This window comes from Cherax quadricarinatus, chromosome 68, assembly GCF_038502225.1.
Source record: "Cherax quadricarinatus isolate ZL_2023a chromosome 68, ASM3850222v1, whole genome shotgun sequence".
Classification (NCBI taxonomy): domain Eukaryota; kingdom Metazoa; phylum Arthropoda; class Malacostraca; order Decapoda; family Parastacidae; genus Cherax; species Cherax quadricarinatus.
The window spans coordinates 237,597-257,362 of NC_091359.1; the positions used below are offsets into that span (position 1 = coordinate 237,597).

General features: G+C 41.2%; 1 protein-coding gene across 5 annotated transcripts in view; it reads left to right on the plus strand.

Moving 5' to 3' along the window:
* LOC128697879 (ATP-binding cassette sub-family G member 8) overlaps nt 1-19,766 on the plus strand; it is a 107,018-nt gene that overhangs the window by 52,716 nt on the left and 34,536 nt on the right. For all 5 annotated transcript variants that reach the window (XM_070099538.1, XM_070099537.1, XM_070099536.1 and 2 more), the window contains one exon: nt 19,096-19,205. In XM_070099538.1, the coding sequence (XP_069955639.1) occupies nt 19,096-19,205 (110 nt within the window). The remainder of the gene's footprint in view (nt 1-19,095; nt 19,206-19,766) is intronic.

Sequence of the window (19,766 nt, forward strand, 5' to 3'; positions counted from 1 at the left end):
ACTGTCCTTGAGATCGTTTTGATAAGGACCTGCCCCGTATGGGCCAGTAGGCCTTCTGCAGTGTTCCTACATTCTTATGTTCTTATGACATTCCTCAGGTCACGTGCGTCACATCTCACTCTCCGCCTATATATATAATGTCTTTCTAATGTCTCTCCAGGTAAGGTACCTCTGTATGTTAGAAGTGATCAAGGTCCCAGGACCGAAACGTTTTCTAATAAATATGTTATAGTGTTTCCTTACGTGTCTTTTTAAACCAACTTGTCGGTATTTGAAAGTTAAGACACATGTGCAACATCTGGATATCTTTATTGTAGTAGACGTTTCGCCATCCAGTGGCTTTATCAATACAGATTCTAGGACATAATAGGAAGACAGTAGAACTATATACAAAAGATGAGGTAATCAGTCCCTCGGCCTTGGAGTTAGTGTTCACAGCATCGTGGTGGAGGAGAATCTGGAGCAAAGACAAGAAGACTGGCGGTTTATATAGGCGTCAGTGGATAGGGACGGGCAGCAGACGAGGGCAAAGTCACTGGTAGGCGGGATTCCCCAGTGGAAGTAGGTCCTTCCCAAAGAGATGGGTTAGTTGCAGCAGCCGTGAAGGTCTTGTAGATGTCCTCTGAACCAAGATTCCATGATGTTGCAGTGTCTGACAAGTTGTGCAAGAAAGGTATAAAATACCGACAATATGAAAGTTAAGACACATGTGCAACATCTGGATATCTTTATTGTAGTAGACGTTTCGCCATCCAGTGGCTTTATCAATACAGTCTTCTTGTCTTTGCTCCAGATTCTCCTCCACCACGATGCTGTGAACACTAACTCCAAGGCCGAGGGACTGATTACCTCATCTTTTGTATATAGTTCTACTGTCTTCCTATTATGTCCTAGAATCTGTATTGATAAAGCCACTGGATGGCGAAACGTCTACTACAATAAAGATATCCAGATGTTGCACATGTGTCTTAACTTTCATATTGTCGGTATTTTATACCTTTCTTGCACAACTTGTCGGTATTTATTACCAAGGTTTATACCACTTATACACTTCAATGATATCTCCCCTCATTCTACGCCTCTCCAGAGAGTGGAGATTTAAGGCTTTAAGTCTATCTTCATACGGGAGGTTCCTTACACAGTAAATCATTTTAGTCATTCTTCTCTGTATGTTCTCTAATGAGTCTATGTCCATCCCGTAGTAAGGGGACCAAAACTGAGCAGCATAATCTAAATGAGGCCTCACTAGTGATGTATAGAGCTGTAAAATAACTTTTGGACTTCTGTTACTTATACTTCTTGAGATAAATCCAAGTAATCTGTTGGCCTTGTTGCGCACACTAAGGCACTGCTGTCTTGGCTTTAGATTTCTGCTTACTTGACTCCCAAGTCTTTTTCACATTCTGTATGACCAAGCTCTACTTCACCTAGATTATAGCTTCGAGGGTTATTTTCATTACCAAGGGCAAGTACCTTACACTTATCCACATTAAACTTCATCTGCCATTTTTCAGACCAAGACATTAATTTGTTCAAATCGTCCTGGAGTTCATTGATATCCTCCTCAGAGTGAATTATACGGCCTATCTTTGTATCATCAGCAAACTTACTCATGTCACTAGTAATCCCTTCATCAAGGTCATTAATGTAAATTATGAACAAGAGAGGGCCTAAAACTGATCCTTGTGGAACGCCACTAGTGACTAATCCCCATTCAGATTTCACTCCATTAATGGTAACTCTCTGCTTTCTATTGGTAAGCCATGCCTCAATCCATGCTAGAACTTTACCTCCTATACCATGAGCTGCCACTTTTCTTAAGAGTCTCTTGTGAGGTACTCTGTCGAAGGCTTTACTAAAATCCAAATAAACAATATCATATTCCTTATCACTGTCAACTGCCTCAAATGTTCTATTGAAGAACGTCAGTAAGTTTGTCAGGCAGGAACGACCTCTCGTGAATCCATGCTGAGATTCATTTATCAAGTTATGCTCTTCAAGGTGACTTCTGATAATGTCAGCTATAATTGATTCTAATAACTTGCCCACTATAGATGTCAGGCTTATTGGACGGTAATTTGAAGGAGTGGACTTATCCCCTGATTTGAATACAGGAACCACATTAGCCATCTTCCACAACTCTGGCACAACACTGGTAAGGATGGACGCATTGAATACACTCGTTAATGGCTGACTAAGCTCCATCTTGCATTCCTTAAGTACCCTTGAAAACAACTCATCGGGTCCCGGGGACTTATTTTGTTTCAGTTTGTCTATCTGTTTAATAACCATGTCCCTCGTGACAGTAATATTAGTTAACTTAAATTCATCAGGAACTAAATAATTGTTAATTACTGGAATCTCATTTACATCTTCCTGTGTAAAAACTGACAAAAAATAGTCATTAAATAAGGAACACATTTCCAGTTCATTATCCGTCAGCTGTCCATTCCCAGATTTCAGAGGTCCTACTTTTTCCTTCACCTTCGTCCTATACACTTGAAAGAACCCCTTTGGATTAGTCTTTGATTCATTAGCAACTCTAATTTCATAGTCACGTTTAGCCTTTCTAATCGCCTTTTTTACTTCTCTTTTAAGCTGAACATATTGGTCAGTAAGGTTAACCTCTCCTCTTCTGATGCGCCTATAAATTCCCCTTTTCTCCCCTAATAGATGCTTTAGCCTCCTGTTAACCCATTTGGGATCGTTATTATTAGACCTAATTTCTCTCTGGGGAATGTATATACTCTGGGCACTGTGTACATTATTAAGAAAACAATCATAAAAGCAGATCCATTCATATTCATAAGTATGATTATCGTCAATAAAATCATTAGCTAGATAACCCCAATCAAGATTAGACAGATGTTCCCTAAGTCCATTATACTCGGCAGAACGAAAATCAGGGATTTTTACTGTATTATCATTATTCTTGCATTCCCAATTAATGCTAAAAGTGATGGATTTGTGATCACTTGCGCCAAGCTCTTCAGTGATCTCCAGATTATTCACGAGTGTTTCCTTATTTGACAAGACTAGGTCTAGCAAATTATTACCCCTGGTAGGCTCAGTTACGCTCTGTTTCAGAAAACAGTCCTGAACTGTTTCCATAAAGTCACTGGACTCTAGATTACCTGTCAAAGAATTCCAATCAATTTGGCTAAAGTTAAAGTCCCCTACTATGACTATGTTACTGTGTCCAGAAGCCCTAACAATTTCGTCCCAAAGAAGTCTCCCTCTATCGTGATCCAAGCCTGGAGGTCGGTATATTACACCTAGAATTAGTTTTTCTTGACCCTCCCCCAACTCTACCCAAACAGACTCTGTTACTGCTCCATCTATTTTTATACCTGTTTTTATGCAACAATTAATATTTTCTCGAACATACAATGCAACTCCTCCCCCCTTCCCATTACATCTATCCACATTGAACAACTTAAATCCCTGAATATTACACTCAGCAGTCATATCCCGACTCTTTAAATCATACCACGTTTCAGTTAATGCAATGATATCAAAGTTCCCAGCACATGCTACCAAACGTAGTTCATTAATTTTATTTCTTGCACTTCGACTGTTAGCATAAAATACCATCATATGTTTTTTCTTCTGCACATTTTTCCTATTCATCTTTGTTTTTACACAATTTCTGAAATTATCATTACCCAGAGTTACTCCATGACAGTTACTATTAAGATTCTTAATATCAGAGCATAAGTCAATATATCCATACTCATTATTAATCATTTCTAAACCCATACCTCTAACTAATCCTAGTTTAAAGTCCTAACAACCCCCTCAACTGAGTTAGCAAGAAAACCCACACCTGCCCTGGATAAGTGAACCCCATCCCTGGCATACATGTCGTTTCGGCCATAGAAGTTGTCCCAGTTGTCAATGAATGGTACTGCATTATCCTTACAGTGTTTATCCAGCCAACAATTAATACCAATTGATCTGGACAACCATTCATTACCAACACCTCTTCTTGGCAAAATGCCACATATAACAGGGCGCCCCCCCCTTCTTCCTAATTATGTCTATAGCTGTCCTGAACTTTCTAACTAAATCCTCACTTCTACGCTTGCCTACATCATTGCCTCCAGCACTGAGGCAAATAATAGGATTGATCCCATTACCGTTCATGATGTTGTCAAGCCGGCTAACAATGTCCTCCATCCCAGCCCCAGGAAAGCATACCCTTTGTCTCCTACTCCTGTCCTTCAAGCAGAATGCCCTATCCATGTATCTAACCTTGAACTTGGCCTCCCCTTCATTGAATCGAACGTCAGTGCTTTCCATTACTCCTGGTGCTATATAATCCAAACGGGTTTAGGGGCCGGCTGTGAATACAATAATCACCAACAGTTTTTTTTTTTTTAGGGGATACAAAAGTGAAATTAGACAATCGCAACTTGGCACTCTTCAAGTAGTGTCATATTAACGTTTTATGTAGTAATAAATGTCCTGTTAAAGCAGTGTTGTAGATGAGTGGAACTGGCAAGTAGCATCAATGAAGCGAGTAAGTTCGGAATGTCAATATCGAGGAAGTGTGAGGTTGTTAGTAAGTTTATTTAGGTACAGTTACACAAATTGTCATAGACAGTAACATGTGTAAATTACCCACCAGGATAACCCAAAAAAGAGTCAGTGACTTATTTCCATTGTGGTTCTTGTTGAGAATGAATGCTATGGTGATACCAACATCATATGGAATAAGACACTTGTGTACAATTAAGACATTTGTTAAAGTCAACCTTTTTACCACGAGCAGTTTCTTTACTCCTGACAGTGAAGAAGCCTCCAACTGATGGTGGAACTTTTTATTTTAATGTCCTAAACTGTACATAAATGTATTATTATGGAAACTTTTCCATAATAAAATGTCATCGGTGTTGCATATGAATGTACCCCACTTACTTAGGGTAGTTTAAAAATAGGTTAGACAGGTACATAAGTGAATGAGTCTTGGGACCTTTAGGACTATTGCAGTGCTCTATTCCTTGACTGGTAACATCGCAAATATATTGATATTTTTATAGATACTATTTTTTTGGGGTGGGAGGGGGGAGATATTGTGGGTTATTAACCCTAGTGGGTTAATAATTACGAAGTCTTCAGCGGAGTTCTACATTGTGGAACATAATCATGAATGCTTAGTGCCTCAACTTGTTTGAACCTCGAATATAACTATCCTATTTTAAGCAACAAGCACAATTATATACACTCATCATTATGAAATGTTTGAACATGTAGAGTAGTCATGCAACACTCAAATCTATTAAAAGTTTCTCCAAGTGAGGGTGGGGGGGTTATATCAGTCCAGTAGAGAACATATTCTGTTGACAGAGGCCAGATGAATCAAGTTGTCAGTGGACAGAGGTCACATAAATCAAGTTAGTGGACGGAAGTCAGATGAATCAAGTGTTTTACAGTAGCCCAAAACTGGTAAAGTATCAGGTGTCCTTGTTAAGAGGGATTCCAACTCCACCCCTTGATGCACAAATAGGTAACTCACGCACCTCACTTGACCCTTCTTGATACACAACCTCTGTCCTCTACGTGTTTTATCTCTTCTCTGTAGTAGCAGTGGGCTAAACCTGTGTGTAAGGGGGGGGGGGTATTCCACAGTTTGTCGTTATCATTATTCCTGTTAAGATTAATTTTATCTTTATTATTGCCACATTTTTTTACTTATGGGTGTCCTTTATTAATTTACAATGATGGTGAAGGTTGTAGAAAAGTGAGACGTTCATAAAAGGCTATTAAATAGTAATAAAATCTTAACTACATATAGACCTGCTGGCCGCCAGCTGACGGCGGAAGTTTGCCGTTAGTCAGTGCCGGGGAAGGTAGAGGGAGGGGTGAGCAAAGCCCTATATGAAAATGTATCTCGGGTGCTTTATTCCGGGTTAATGTACTCGGCTCACTATATATAATATAGACATGTTGCTTCGATAACTCGAGGAAGGGTCCAAATTTATGCCATAATGGTTTAGTTGCGAGAGGCAGACGCGTCCTGCTCTTGTTATTCCATGTATTTACGTAGTATTGTCAGTGGCTCACTGGACACTTGGTTTATATCAGCTTAGAGGCTTGCCATGTCTTGTATGGATGCCACTTTCATACATATTCTAGTATCTTCTGTAAAGGATAATAGTGTCACTCTCAGATATGAGAATGACACTATTATGGGAGACAGAACTTTTCACTGTATCAGTTACTGGTTTCGATCTGTTTGCTATTACTCTTTGGGTTCTATTTGTTAGGGAGTTAAATGTTCATCTACACACCTTTTCAATTATTCCTTTTGCACGCACTTGCCAAACACTTTTGCAGAGTCATTGTATAGTGCATCTGTATTTTGTATCCAGCAACTGCGAATGGCAGGACTAACCTGTTCTGAACGCAAGTTAACATGGGTTCAGAACAGGTGCACCTGCCTCTCGCTGATAGTGTGTTGTCGTTTTTTCTTCTGGATATTTTAAAAGCTTTAAGATTTAGCTTAGTGTATGTTTTGTCTTATCTAAACAGTACCTGCTTTCATTATTTTGAGAGTTTGGATCCTTAGAAAAGTTGTGAATGTATGTACAAAGGAAGCTTCATTCTTTTCCCAACTAGCATTTCTCCCGATATAAACTCGGGGCCTATTTCTGTTGGTACTGTGCTTTGTTTTTCGAGGCAATGGTTTATATTCGTCACTCGTTATTTTCCCTGCAAATTTTACTATTATTAGGCATCCCTGCTGTATGACCCTGGTAGGTTTAGCGCTTCCTTTTAATTATAATAATAATTAGGTATTCCTAATTATCCCGAAGTTGGATAAAAAAAAGTTCTTCCAGCTTTTTTATTTCCCTCATACATAACTCAAGAACGCATCATCCAGTTGGCTTCAAATTTTCATCACCAGTATACGGTAACGAGGACCTCTGGGTTGCGCTGGGGACTGACTTCTGGGTTACTCAGACGCCGGGAAAAGCAAGTGTGAATGAAGAATTGCCTCCAAGAGAGAAGAGGTTGAAGCCCCAGAATGGCTGGAATGAGGCCTGTGCTTTTACTTCAGCAGTTATTAACAGGATTGATGGGCCGCTGTCACTGTGCTGGGTGGCTGCCTCTAGTTGGCCTGACTCTGTATCAAGACTTCATGACCGCTTTTGTTGTTACTGATACAAAGTTTTGTTTCTATAATAGGCATGTCATTTGAGTTTTCTTCTTTCAGACCTGCACTATTGTAAGTTGCACCCTCTACATTCTTCTCAAATTGATTGCCGGGCATTCTGTTTTCTTGTTCCATTATAGAAGATGTTGGGTGAAGTCTCAATAGATATTTGAGATTTACGGGGAAAAGAGCTCGTTGGTGGAAATGATTATTGCTAAGGGTAGTTACCTATTTGTGGTTGTGACGGTCGGGTCTTGGCTTCAGGCTCTTCCTTTTAAGTGGCCTTGGGCACGTGTATTTTTGAAGTGTTAAATACATATTCATTAAGAAGTTGCTCCTATTTATATGGCTGCAAAAGCTCTCGCTTCACACGGTGAGGGGTCCGGGTTCGATTCCCGACGAAGGGGTGGAAACACTGGACGTGTTTCCTTACACCGGTTGTCTTTGTTCACCCATCAGTAAAGTGGGTATCGGGGTGCTAGTCGACTGGTGTGGGTTGCATCCTGAACAAAACTGACCTAATTTGCCCGATATGCTCTGCATAACAAGAGGCTTTCTGTATAGTAGTATTTTATTTATGTCAGCTAGTTTACCTGGAATTTACCTGGAGAGAGTTCCGGGGGTCAACGCTCCCGCGGCCCGGTCTGTGACCAGGCCTCCTGGTGGATCAGAGCCTGATCAACCAGGCTGTTACTGCTGGCTGCACGCAATCCAACGTACGAGCCACAGCCCGGCTGGTCAGGTACCGACTTTAGGTGCTTGTCCAGTGCCTGCTTGAAGACAGCCAGGGGTCTATTGGTAATCCCCCTTATGTATGCTGGGAGGCAGTTGAGCAGTCTCGGGCCCCTGACACTTATTGTATTGTCTCTTAACGTGCTAGTGACACTAGGCCTGTATACCTTGTACATGTACTTGTAGTAAATAAATATATTATTATTATAACTAACATCACGCACCTTGTGTGGCAGATTCCAGATGGCTAAACTATTACACTGACTTAGTCATCTCACGACGGTTTTTATATACTGAGTGGTGAGGAGAATGTGTGAGGTGTGTGGTCTTGAGCAGCAGCAGCAGCAGTATCAGGTGTTAGTATTTACTTGAGGGGTTCCCGTGACTAGGCAAAACCCGGCGGGCGAGTTTCTCCTTGTGTGTGGGTCACCTGCAGCTGTAGGCTGCTTCCCACCCCACACCCCTCCCTCCATCCCCCTAAATCCGCTTCCTCCCTCCCCCCGTAACTCCCTCACCGCAACATGAGCCAGTTATCTTGTACCCCTGATGTCCTGCCCACTTAGTAATATTTAGATTCATTTGTGATACCGACTGTTGTGGGTCACATCCTGGAAAAAAAAATCATTAAAAATTTCCAATCCTTCTGGAATGTCATATACTGTGAGAGATAATTCCATTACCTCCTGGAAGTATTAGTGTTGGATAGAAGGTATCCGTGTACCTAATGATGTTAATATAAAAAATACCCAAACCTTGTGTGGGGTTACCTGTAGTTTACATGTGAATCAGAGGAGAGGGTCATCCTATGGACCAAGATGATCAGTTTAACTGATCAAAAATGGGATAAGTGAAACTTTTAGAGTGCCTTAAAACTTAATTTTAAGGTAATCTAAAGGTTTCTCTTAGTTTTAAGGTAATCTAAAGGTTTCTCTTAGTTTTAAGGTAATCTAAAGGTTTCTCTTAGTTTTAAGGTAATCTAAAGGTTTCTCTTAGTTTTAAGGTAATCTAAAGGTTTCTTTCAACTATATTAGAGTAAGATTTCAAAAAAGATAAACCTACTTAAAGGTAACTCAAGTCAGCTTACTGGTAATAACAAAGGAAAGTTTTCCATTTTTATTTATTTCTGTCCGTTTTCACACAAGATATACCTGGAGAGGGTTTCGGGGGACAACGCCCCCGCGACCCGGTGTGTGACCAGACCTCGCAAAAAGAATAATTATGCCGGGCGTAATAGAAAAAAAAAGTTATGCAAGTTGACAATGATTAGTGACATAGTTCTCAGACAATGAGATTCACTCCAATCAATTGTTTTTAAGGGAACTTAATAAATGTAAAGGAAGGTACAGTAATGACTGTCATAAAATACCAGTATGGTGCCAAAGATGTGGAAGATTGCCGATGTGATACCTATCTATAAATGTGTAGATACGTAGGCAGTTAAGAGCCTATCAGCCAGATCCCAGCAAAGGGGAAAATTACTGAAATTAATAAATGTGGATTACATATCAACCACATTTTGTAATACTGCAGAAAGAAATGAAGTTTGATTCGATTCGACCTTTGTCATAATTAGATTGACTCAACACGCTTCTAAAGGACCCATTTTTGCCTAAAAGCGTTTGCTGACCTGTTTCAGCAAGATAATACAAGTGATGGACCATGAATATGATGTTGCTTATATGGACCGATAGGCAACATAGTTTGTATGATCATTAGAGGGAAATCAAAATGGGGACCTGTTACAAGTGGTGTTGTAAAGGAGTCGATATAGTCCCTTGTTCACAATCAATATAATCGGCATAGATGCAGCGCTATATGAACCTTGTGGGTTTAGCACTTAGTTATCATTGTAATAATAACATCATAGATAAGAGAATAAATAGCGGCCTAAGTTCTCTTTGGCATAAAAATATCCCCATAAATTTCTCAGGTCGCCAGAAAGTTTCACCCGATGATTTTGATGGGTGATGAGGCAGAAAAGTGGCCAATATAGCTAAGCAACTACACATGTAAGCTTCTAATCATTGAAAAAATAGAGCTGCGACACCGAATACTATAAAGACTTAGTTCTGGTTAGCAGAAATCTAAAGCAGAGGCAACGGTACATTGTGTCCGCTATCTACTGTATCTTTTTTTTCTACATGAAGGTAGAAAGTCCCAGTGTTATACTAAAACCCTGTTTCACTGTTAAGACCTCTCTTAGACTGTGACGCTTCTGGCCTCCAGATTATAGAATGGACATGTTAATCCCTCGTACCAAATATTTTCCTACGGAGATAGCCTACAAGCACCGAACTCCGTACACGGGTATGTGATTGAGGTGTATAAATGGAAATCTGGAGTAAAGAAAAAAAAACAATAAATAAGGGACTGAAAATATCTAACAACTAAAACTCATAGTAATGAATTGAAGATAAATTTAGGTTTAAAAATATTCAAGAAAATATTGGTTTGACAAATTGCAGATGAGTGAAAGACTGCCATGCAGCGTTATTGAAACGAATACCTGACTACCTTTAAAATAAGTCATGCTACACAAATGAGTGAATAACTCACACTGGCGGGAGATTCATCTGCAAAAACTTGTATCTGTGGACACAGTGGGACCCATACTAACTTCCCACTAGTATATAAATATACCTAGTTGGATGAATTTTATTGTAGCCAGCTGGCCCGGTGGCTTACGCGCTGACCTGGGGTTTTGTAACTCACTTGCCGCGAGTTCATACCTCACCCGTACCGCGGTTTGGTATGAGTGAATCAGAATGTGAGTAGGATTTGGCTGGGCATGGGCCAGTAGGCTTTCCACAGTTACGTTGTGTCGGCCTGTGGCCCAATAGTAAGTTCCATCACAGTAACTACATGTACACCTTCACTATACAGATCACTAAACTAGCGGCAAAAACACGCCCAGACCTCATTCTCGTGTTTGTGAGAGTGACTCGATAACTGTACTCAGGCTGAGACAATAGGAGATGAGCGTGGGCAGGTAGCACAGTGAGATCAGCTTCCCGCTATAAACCTCACATCTGCTAACCTCAACACAGTGCTTCTAATCGCTTGTTACAACCCAGATGGTTTACAAAGGCATGTGAGAAAACAGTAGGACATTAAATGTTTCAGTCCTGAAACCGATTGCAAGTGTAACCTCATACTGGTGGCCTTGTGATTGCAATACATTACTTATACTTTTAACCCCTGCGATGGTAAATGTTAGGCTGATAACTCCATGATAGTAACAGGTACCTTTGTACTACTAGGTGAATAGGGACACTAGCCAGCAAGTGTAAGAAAACCTGACCGTAAGTCTAGCCTTGCCCAAGATTCGAACCTTTGTCTTGTAAGCACTGTTAGCTTAATGCTCTAGGAGTAGGTGCAGAGAGGTGGTCTTGTAAGCACTGTTAGCTTAATGCTCTAGGAGTAGGTGCAGAGAGGTGGTCAATGTTTAATCACCAAGTTCCGGTCACCTTGTTGAGTTGCTGCATTTGAGCTTGAGCTCTATGGCACCCCCTTCTTTATCGTCTATTGCCCTATGCCATCCAACTTGAGCATTCGTGGGATATCAACACACTAAGGCCATGATATGTTCCGCACTGCCATGCCCAAGTCTCTCCACTTCATCTATTTAGTCTTCCGACACTGATGCCTCCTGGTTTGTGACTCATTTCTGTATTCGACTGATGGAATCTGCAGCACTGCGAAACGTTTCGCCAGTAAAGATTCCAAGTGTTACTCGTGTCTCGCTTATCATTCATGTTCTGTCCAAGGAATGGGAGTTCAGTGTCTTGGTTCAATAACTCCTCTGGCGTTAAGGCACCTAGTGCCCTTGAGGAGTTGTTCACATCGTATTAGTCCGGCAGTCATCTCAGTCAGTTTACTGGTAAAATGTAAGTCTTGGCAGATTTATTATACTGCATTTAGAGGCCCTGATACAGGATCCAGTTAATGCTACGATGGCAGCATTGAGCATTTTGCAGATTTTGCTTAAGTCCAAGGTGGCCATCACGAAAAGGCCTGTAAGATTCTCTGTATCATAACTCCTTTATCTGTTTAGCCTGAAGAATTATTGAAATTGATGAATGAGATATAACAGAAAACGAAGAAACACTCCAGCAGCCACCTTATTTTATTTTGTTTATTGCAAATCTTCCTGAAAACTTTACAGTGGCCAAAAATGAATTACTTGGGCAAGAAAATGTAAGTTTATACATTGAAACATCTAAAAATTCACATTAAAAGCTACGTTACGGTCTGTCTTCGATTTCTGCAAATTTTGTGAAGTGCTCAACGTTGCCATGGTGACATTCTCTGGAAAAAAATACATATTACAATTCCAGGTTTACTCTCGTCTGCTGAACTTTACTGTGAAGGCCTGGTTCATATGACTTTGGTCTACATAACGTTCTTGTGCTACCATCCATAGGATCAGGGGTGGCGTCATAGGAATGGCACGGAGGGCTGAAGCCTCCCCAAAATTGTCCCCATCCCCCAAAGCCGCCCAAATAAAGTCCCCTAGCCCCTTTCAACAAGATAGCCACCCCAAGCTTCTCCTCTATGAAAACTTCTGGGACCGCCCCTGCACAGGATAAACTAGCCACTGCTGTCTGGAGGATGGATATGAACTACACTACTCTATCGGCTTACCCCAACACAACCTAATTCCTGGGCTCAACCGTGAGGCTGGATACATTCCTTTGGACTTTCTCGAGTTTCACTTTGTTTTTCTAGGCGATGGGTCTACACCGGCGCCACGTTGGGAAGAGGGTGAATGTACTTGTATGTGGCTGCAGAGGTCGAGTCTTAGCTCCTGGTCCCGCCTCTTCGCTTGTTGCTACTAGGTTCACTCCTGGTTTCGAGAGCCTTATCATACCTCTTCGTAACGTTATACGTATATGGATCCTGCCTCTGCCACTTCATTTTATAGCGAATTCCGCTTCCTGATTAAAGCTGAAGAAATATTTCCTAACCTCCTTGTGACTCATCTGTATGGCACAGCTTCCATTTGTGCCATCGTGTTTTGTTTCCCATCTGTCCCTGCCCACTCTCAATTCCTCTCGGTATTTTGTACCTTATCATCCTATCACCCCTCGTCCTTCTTTCCTTCAGTGTCATTAAGCTGAGCTCCCTTAACCTCTCCTCCTAGCTTCAGGGCTAGTCTTGTTCCAAACCTCTACACTTTCTCCAATTTCTTTGTTTGACCAGGTGTCGGTTCCATACTGGTGCTGCATACTCTAATATGGGCCTGACGTACACTGAATACGGTGTCGTGAATAACTCCTTAGATGCCCAAAAGCAACTTGTAGATTTTCCAGACATGCATTTGCTGCAGCATTTATTTGATGTGCGCCTCAGGTGGTATGTTCGGTACAGTACTCACCACAAGGTCCTTCTTGAGTGAGGTTTATAGCCTTTATCCCCCGAGTTTGTACTCTGAGGTCACTTTTGCCCATCCTCAAACTTCATAACTTTGCACTTACTGAGGTTTAACCCCGATACACACTTGTCAGACCAGACCTGCAGCCTATCCAAATCTATTCGTAGCCTTTCCTGGTCCATACTACTTGCACTAGAGGGTGGGGACTTAAAATTCTATTGTTTATTGTATTCCATATTGTATTATGTACATTAACTATACGAAGTAATTGTAATATATGAAATGACTTATTTCTTTATTATTTGTTAGTGATGTAACAGTGCTCAGTGCCACCTGATAAATAACCGTTGTGATTTATGTAATACTACTTTCTGTGCTACAGCTCACAGGAAGAGCTGCTGGTGCACAATTAACTAACCGCTCAGGCGGGACGTTAACTGTGTATGTGAGGGTGGGGGGTTCTGCTTGTCTGGATGAGTATACCTGAAGAGGGTTTCGGGGGTCAGCGCCCCCGCGGCCCGGTTTGTGACCAGGCCTCATGGTGGATGAGGGCCTGACCAACCAGGCTGTTACTGTTGAGTGGGGGGTTATGCTTGTCTGGATGAGTGGGGGTTATGCTTGTCTGGATGAGTGGGGGGTTATGCTTGTCTGGATGAGTGGGGGGTTATGCTTGTCTGGATGAGTGGGGGTTATGCTTGTCTGGATGAGTGGGGGTTATGCTTGTCTGGATGAGGGGGGTTATGCTTGTCTGGGATGAGGGGGGGGGGTTGCCGGTTATTTTAATTTACATCATTTACACAATATTTGAATACTTGGCAGCAGGTACTGGAGTTTCTTACATAGAACTTAAGTTTTTCTTACACAGTATATGACATTCCAGCAAGACTGGAGTTTGATAACACATTTTTCTCCAACAACAGTCCTTAAGGATGCTTCCGGGGTCCACGTCCCCCACTGCCCAGTCTCAGACCAGGCGTAATTAGTCAGGCTGTTACTGCTCTCTGCACGCACAGCACCCCACGAATCAACCCGGCTGGTTAGGAACTGATTTGAGGAACTTGTCCAGTTCCCTCTTGAAGACAGAGGTTTGTTGGTAATTTACCTTATGCCGGAGGGAGGGCGTTGAAGAGTCGGGGACCCTTGACTCACAAACAGGTACAGTATTTATTTTCACTGCTAGGTGAGCAAGGGCAGTAGGGTGTAAAAAAGTTTGCCCAAATGTTTCTGTGTCAAAGAATCGAACCCCAAGACCTTACAAGAGGGTGTGTAAAGAGGTAAAGGGCAATGTGTAGGCGAACCAAATAATTGCAAGTTACCTGGAGTTTACCTGGAGAGAGTTCCGGGGGTCAACGCCCCCGCGGCCCGGTCTGTGACCAGGCCTCCTGGTGGATCAGAGCCTGATCAACCAGGCTGTTACTGCTGGCTGCACGCAATCCAACGTACGAGCCACAGCCCGACTGGCCAGGTACCGACTTTAGGTGCTTGTCCAGTGCCAGCTTGAAGACTGCCAGGGGTCTATTGGTAATCCCCCTTATGTATGCTGGGAGGCAGTTGAACAGTCTCGGGCCCCTGACACTTATTGTATTGTCTCTTAACGTGCTAGTGACACCCCTGCTTTTCATTGGGGGGGATGTTGCATCGTCTGCCAAGTCTTTTGCTTTCGTTGTGAGTGATTTTCGTGTGCAAGTTCGGTACTAGTCCCTCTAGGATTTTCCAGGTGTATATAATCATGTATTTCTCCCGCCTGCGTTCCAGGGAGTACAGATTCAGGAACTTCAAGCGCACCCAGTAATTGAGGTGTTTTATCTCCGTTATGCGCGCCGTGAAAGTTCTCTGTACATTTTCTAGGTCAGCAATTTCGCCTGCCTTGAAAGGTGCTGTTAGTGTGCAGCAATATTCCAGCCTAGATAGAACAAGCGACCTGAAGAGTGTCATCATGGGCTTGGCATCCCTAGTTTTGAAGGTTCTCATTATCCATCCTGTCATTTTTCTAGCAGATGCGATTGATACAATGTTATGGTCCTTGAAGGTGAGATCCTCCGACATGATCACACCCAGGTCTTTGACGTTGGTTTTTCGCTCTATTTTGTGGCCGGAATTTGTTTTGTACTTTGATGAAGTTTTAATTTCCTCGTGTTTATCATATCGGAGTAATTGAAATTTCTCATCGTTGAACTTCATATTGTTTTCTGCAGCCAATTGAAAGATTTGGTTGATGTCCGCCTGGACATCAACCAAATCTTTCAATGGGCTTGCAGTGTCTGCAATGGAAGACACTGTCATGCAGATTCGGGTGTCATCTGCAAAGGAAGACAAGGTGCTGTGGCTGACATCCTTGTCTGTCAGATATGAGGATGAGTAATAAGATGGGAGAGAGTACTGTGCCATGTGGAACAGAGCTTTTCACTGTAGCCGCCTCGGACTTTACTTTGTTGAATACTACTCTTTGTGTTCTGTTTGTGAGGAAATTATAGATCCATCTACCAACTTTTCCTGTTATTCCTTTAGCACGCATTTTGTGCGCTATTACGCCATGGTCACACTTGTCGAAGGCTTTTGCGAAGTCTGTATATATTACATCTGCATTCGTTTTGTCTTCTAGTGCATCTAGGACCTTGTCGTAGTGATCCAATACTTGAGACAGACAGGAGCGACCTGCTCTAAACCCATGCTGACGGTTGTTTGATGTTTCTTTATTGACAAGTTTATAGTCAACCGACTTATGAGCTTTTTGGTTGCACGGCAGCTTTTGGGGTAAGTAACGTCTCACACTATAAAAATCTTTGAAAGGGTTTTAAGAAGCAAGATCGCCGCCACTTTTATTCCCAACAATTTCACGACCCAGGACAGCACGAGTTTGAAGCAGGTCGTTCGTGCTTCTCGCAATTACTGGACCAATATGACATGGTTTTGGATGCACCGGAGGACAGGGTGCAGATGTAGTATACACAGACTTTGCAAAAGATTTCGAAGAAAATGATGGGATGGATAATGAGAACCTTCAAAACAAGGGATACTAAGCCATTGATTAGCCTCTTAAAGTCACTTGTTTTCTTTCAGCTGGATTACTACTGCGCACTAACAGCCCCTTTTAAGGAAAGTAAAATTGCAGATCTAGAGAATGTACATAGAATCCTCATTGCATGTATAAGCTCAGTCAGGAACCTTAATTACTGGGAATGTTTGAAGTCCCTTGAAGTATACCCCTTGGAACGCAAGCGAGAAAATTGCATAATAATTTACACCTGGAAAATCCTAGAGAGACTGGCCCCAAATCTGCATGCACAAATCGCTCCTTTTGAAAAAAAAAACCTCTTTTAACGGCGCAACAGTCCCCCAGTGAAAAGCAGGAGTGTCATGGGTACACTGAGAGACAATACAGTAAGTGTAAGGGGCCCAAGATTATTCAACAGCCTTCCATCATACATAACGAAGATTACCAATAAACCCCTAGCTGTCTCCAAGAGGGAATTGGATAGGCTCCTAAAGTCAGTTCCTGAGCAGCCGGGCTGTAGTTTGTACGTTGGACTGCGTGCGTCCAGTAGTAACAGCCTGGCTGATTACGTCCTGATCCACCAGGGAGGCAGAGTAATGGACTGGACCACGGAGGTGTTGACCCTCTGAACACACTCCAGGAAGATAGACACGATTTGTTATACCGCAGCATGAAGTATATGTATACTGTCCTATAAGTTTACTGCATATTTATTGCAGTGTAATTATTCAGAATAAATTAATTCATCTCTCCGAATAGATAAAACTGGTCAGTTAGCAAGAACTCATTTAAAATTAAGTCCTTTCTAAAATTTTCTCTTATACGTTTAAAGATATATTTCTTCATTTATGTTAATGTAAAAATTAACAATTTTGTACTAAAAGTACCTTAGAAAACTTGCCTAACCTTATTATAACAAGCGCAATTAAATTAGCCTAATCCAACTAAATACATTTTAGATAAGTTTACAGTTATTTAATAATAAAGAAACACAATGAAATATATATTTTTTTCGTTAGATTCAGAATGATTTTTGCGAAATTATTGCACACACATTTTCGCTTGCCTTATTCGGCAACAAGAGCGTTGCTATTTAAGCCAGAATAGCAAGTTTTACCTGTTTGGCCACACACACACACACACACACACACACACACACACACACACACACACACACACACACACACACACACACACACACACACACACACACACATTATATATATTGTGTGTGTGTGTGTCGTGCCAAATAGGTAAAACTTGAGATTCTGGCTTAAATAGCAACGCTCCTGTTGCCGAATAAGGCAAGTGAAAATTTGCATGTGCAATAATTATTGCATGAGGAAATGGAAAAGAATTCTTCCCCTGTAAGCCATGTGTCGTAAGAGGCCACTATAATGCTGGCAGCAAAGGGCTAGAAACCCCTTCTGTATAAATTACTAAATTTAAAAAGAAAAATGAAGTTTTTCTTTTTAGTTCACCCTGCCTCGGTGTGACACGAGCTGTGGTTGGTGTCACACTGTCCTACTCTGAGAAAACGTCTTTCATTTCTTCAGTTGCTACTCTTGCAACATTATACAGCTCCTGATGATGCACTGAGAACTGTGAAAGTACTTGAGCTAAACATTTCCACCCCCCCCCTCCCTCCCCCGTGGCTTGTCTTGCATTGTTAAGATCACCTGTCAGTCTGCTTTGAAAGTTTATCATTGGATATAAAAATAATCATGAACGGACACTTTCATTAAAGAACCCAGCTCTTTTTTTTTATTTGCTGAATCCAAAAAAAAGACTTTACAGTAAATAACCATTTTTTGTTAAAATTGTCTGTTCATAAGATTTTTTTAAGGTTCAGTGATAAACTTTGAGAAAATTGAAGTGGCGATGGACTCTCTCTCCTTGGACCTACCTTTGTTAATGGCTTTTTCTCAGTTTCCACAACTCTGCATGGTTATATGATCTGTGTATGTGTGTACTCACCTGTTTGTCTTTGCAGGGGTCGATTCACAGCTCCTGGCCCCGCCAGCTCGTTGCTGGTGTGTGTGTGGCGCTTATGAGCACCCACACACAAGTGCAACAAAAAATAGGGTGACAAGTACAGTTACTTCAATAAAAAGAACATGTTGATCATAAGTAATTATGGTTAGGAGTCCACCCAATATTTACCGTAAGTGAAGATATTGACCAATACACCTCACAAGCAGCAGATGATGCTCCCAATGTTCCAGAGACTAAGTTAACTGTCTTGATAAAACTGTCAAGACATTATAACCAAGCAGTGATACGCCAGAGTACACAAGGCAGAACAATACAAGCGCCAGAATACACTACGTTAACCACGACTCATCTTAATGGCGTTCATACTACGTCGGCAGCAGTCAGGTGTCTGCAATTGTTGAGTGTTGTTGCAAACTGGTCATTACAACTTTGCCTTTATTGCGGCGTAACATTACAAGACGTGACTTGAAACTCTTATATGTGCTATATATAGTTTCTGGCACTGGCAGGATAATCATTGTTCATATACACGATATTTCAGATATACTTGTAATAAGTGCACTCTGCTGTCTTGTAGCATGTTAGTACTGTGCTTATATCTTGTGTTGTGACCATGTCCCTTCTCTTCATAGTTCAGGTATTTCGGGGAATAGTTTGGTGATAAATTTCTGAATCTACTGTACCTCTTAGGTGTTCCAGTCGTGAGACGAACACTGGTACTACATGTTCAGTATTGGCTTTATATGTGGTAGATGACATATTTTATTCTGAAGAAGTTCGTATAAAACTTTCTCAACAGTATTATGATCTGAAATTTGAATAAGACTGGTCTTGTTCCAGAGTCGGAGGGATCGTGTCTGCTAGATGTCCTGGCCAACCGACACGCTCGGTGGAATGGTCGACTACGTGGAGATTTTATCCTTAATGGCAACCACACCAAGCCATCCAAAGTTAGTCTTTTCATCTTACTAACTCATCTACTAGTATAACCTTTCAAGATCTTTCGCTGACTTTTTTGTAACCCATATATTGTAAAGCTGATGCCCCTAAACTGATTTGTGGCTTCAGAGATCTTGAATGATCCTACAGTAACCTCAGACTACTTATGATGACTCCAGCCACACTAACTAGCACTGGACTCACTGTTATCCAAATGCTGTAAATTATAAAATCAATTTACTTAACCAGTAGTATGCTAATGTAATTTTTGTATGCAGATATAACAAAATGTTTTCAATGTGAGGACTTACATTATTCATCAGTAAGATATATTTTAAATAACCAAGAAAGAGTGCATTTAGTAATGTAGCAAAAAATAAGTCGATTTATCATTAAAACTTTATTTTATTGTTTATACAGAAACTGCAGATAATATTAGAATCTCTGATCATATATTTTCGTTATCATCCTGGTTATTATCATAATTGTTAATGTCTTAAATACTAATGTTAGTATTACTATATCACTGTTATTAACATGATAATGGTTCAGGTAGTATACTACTACACAAA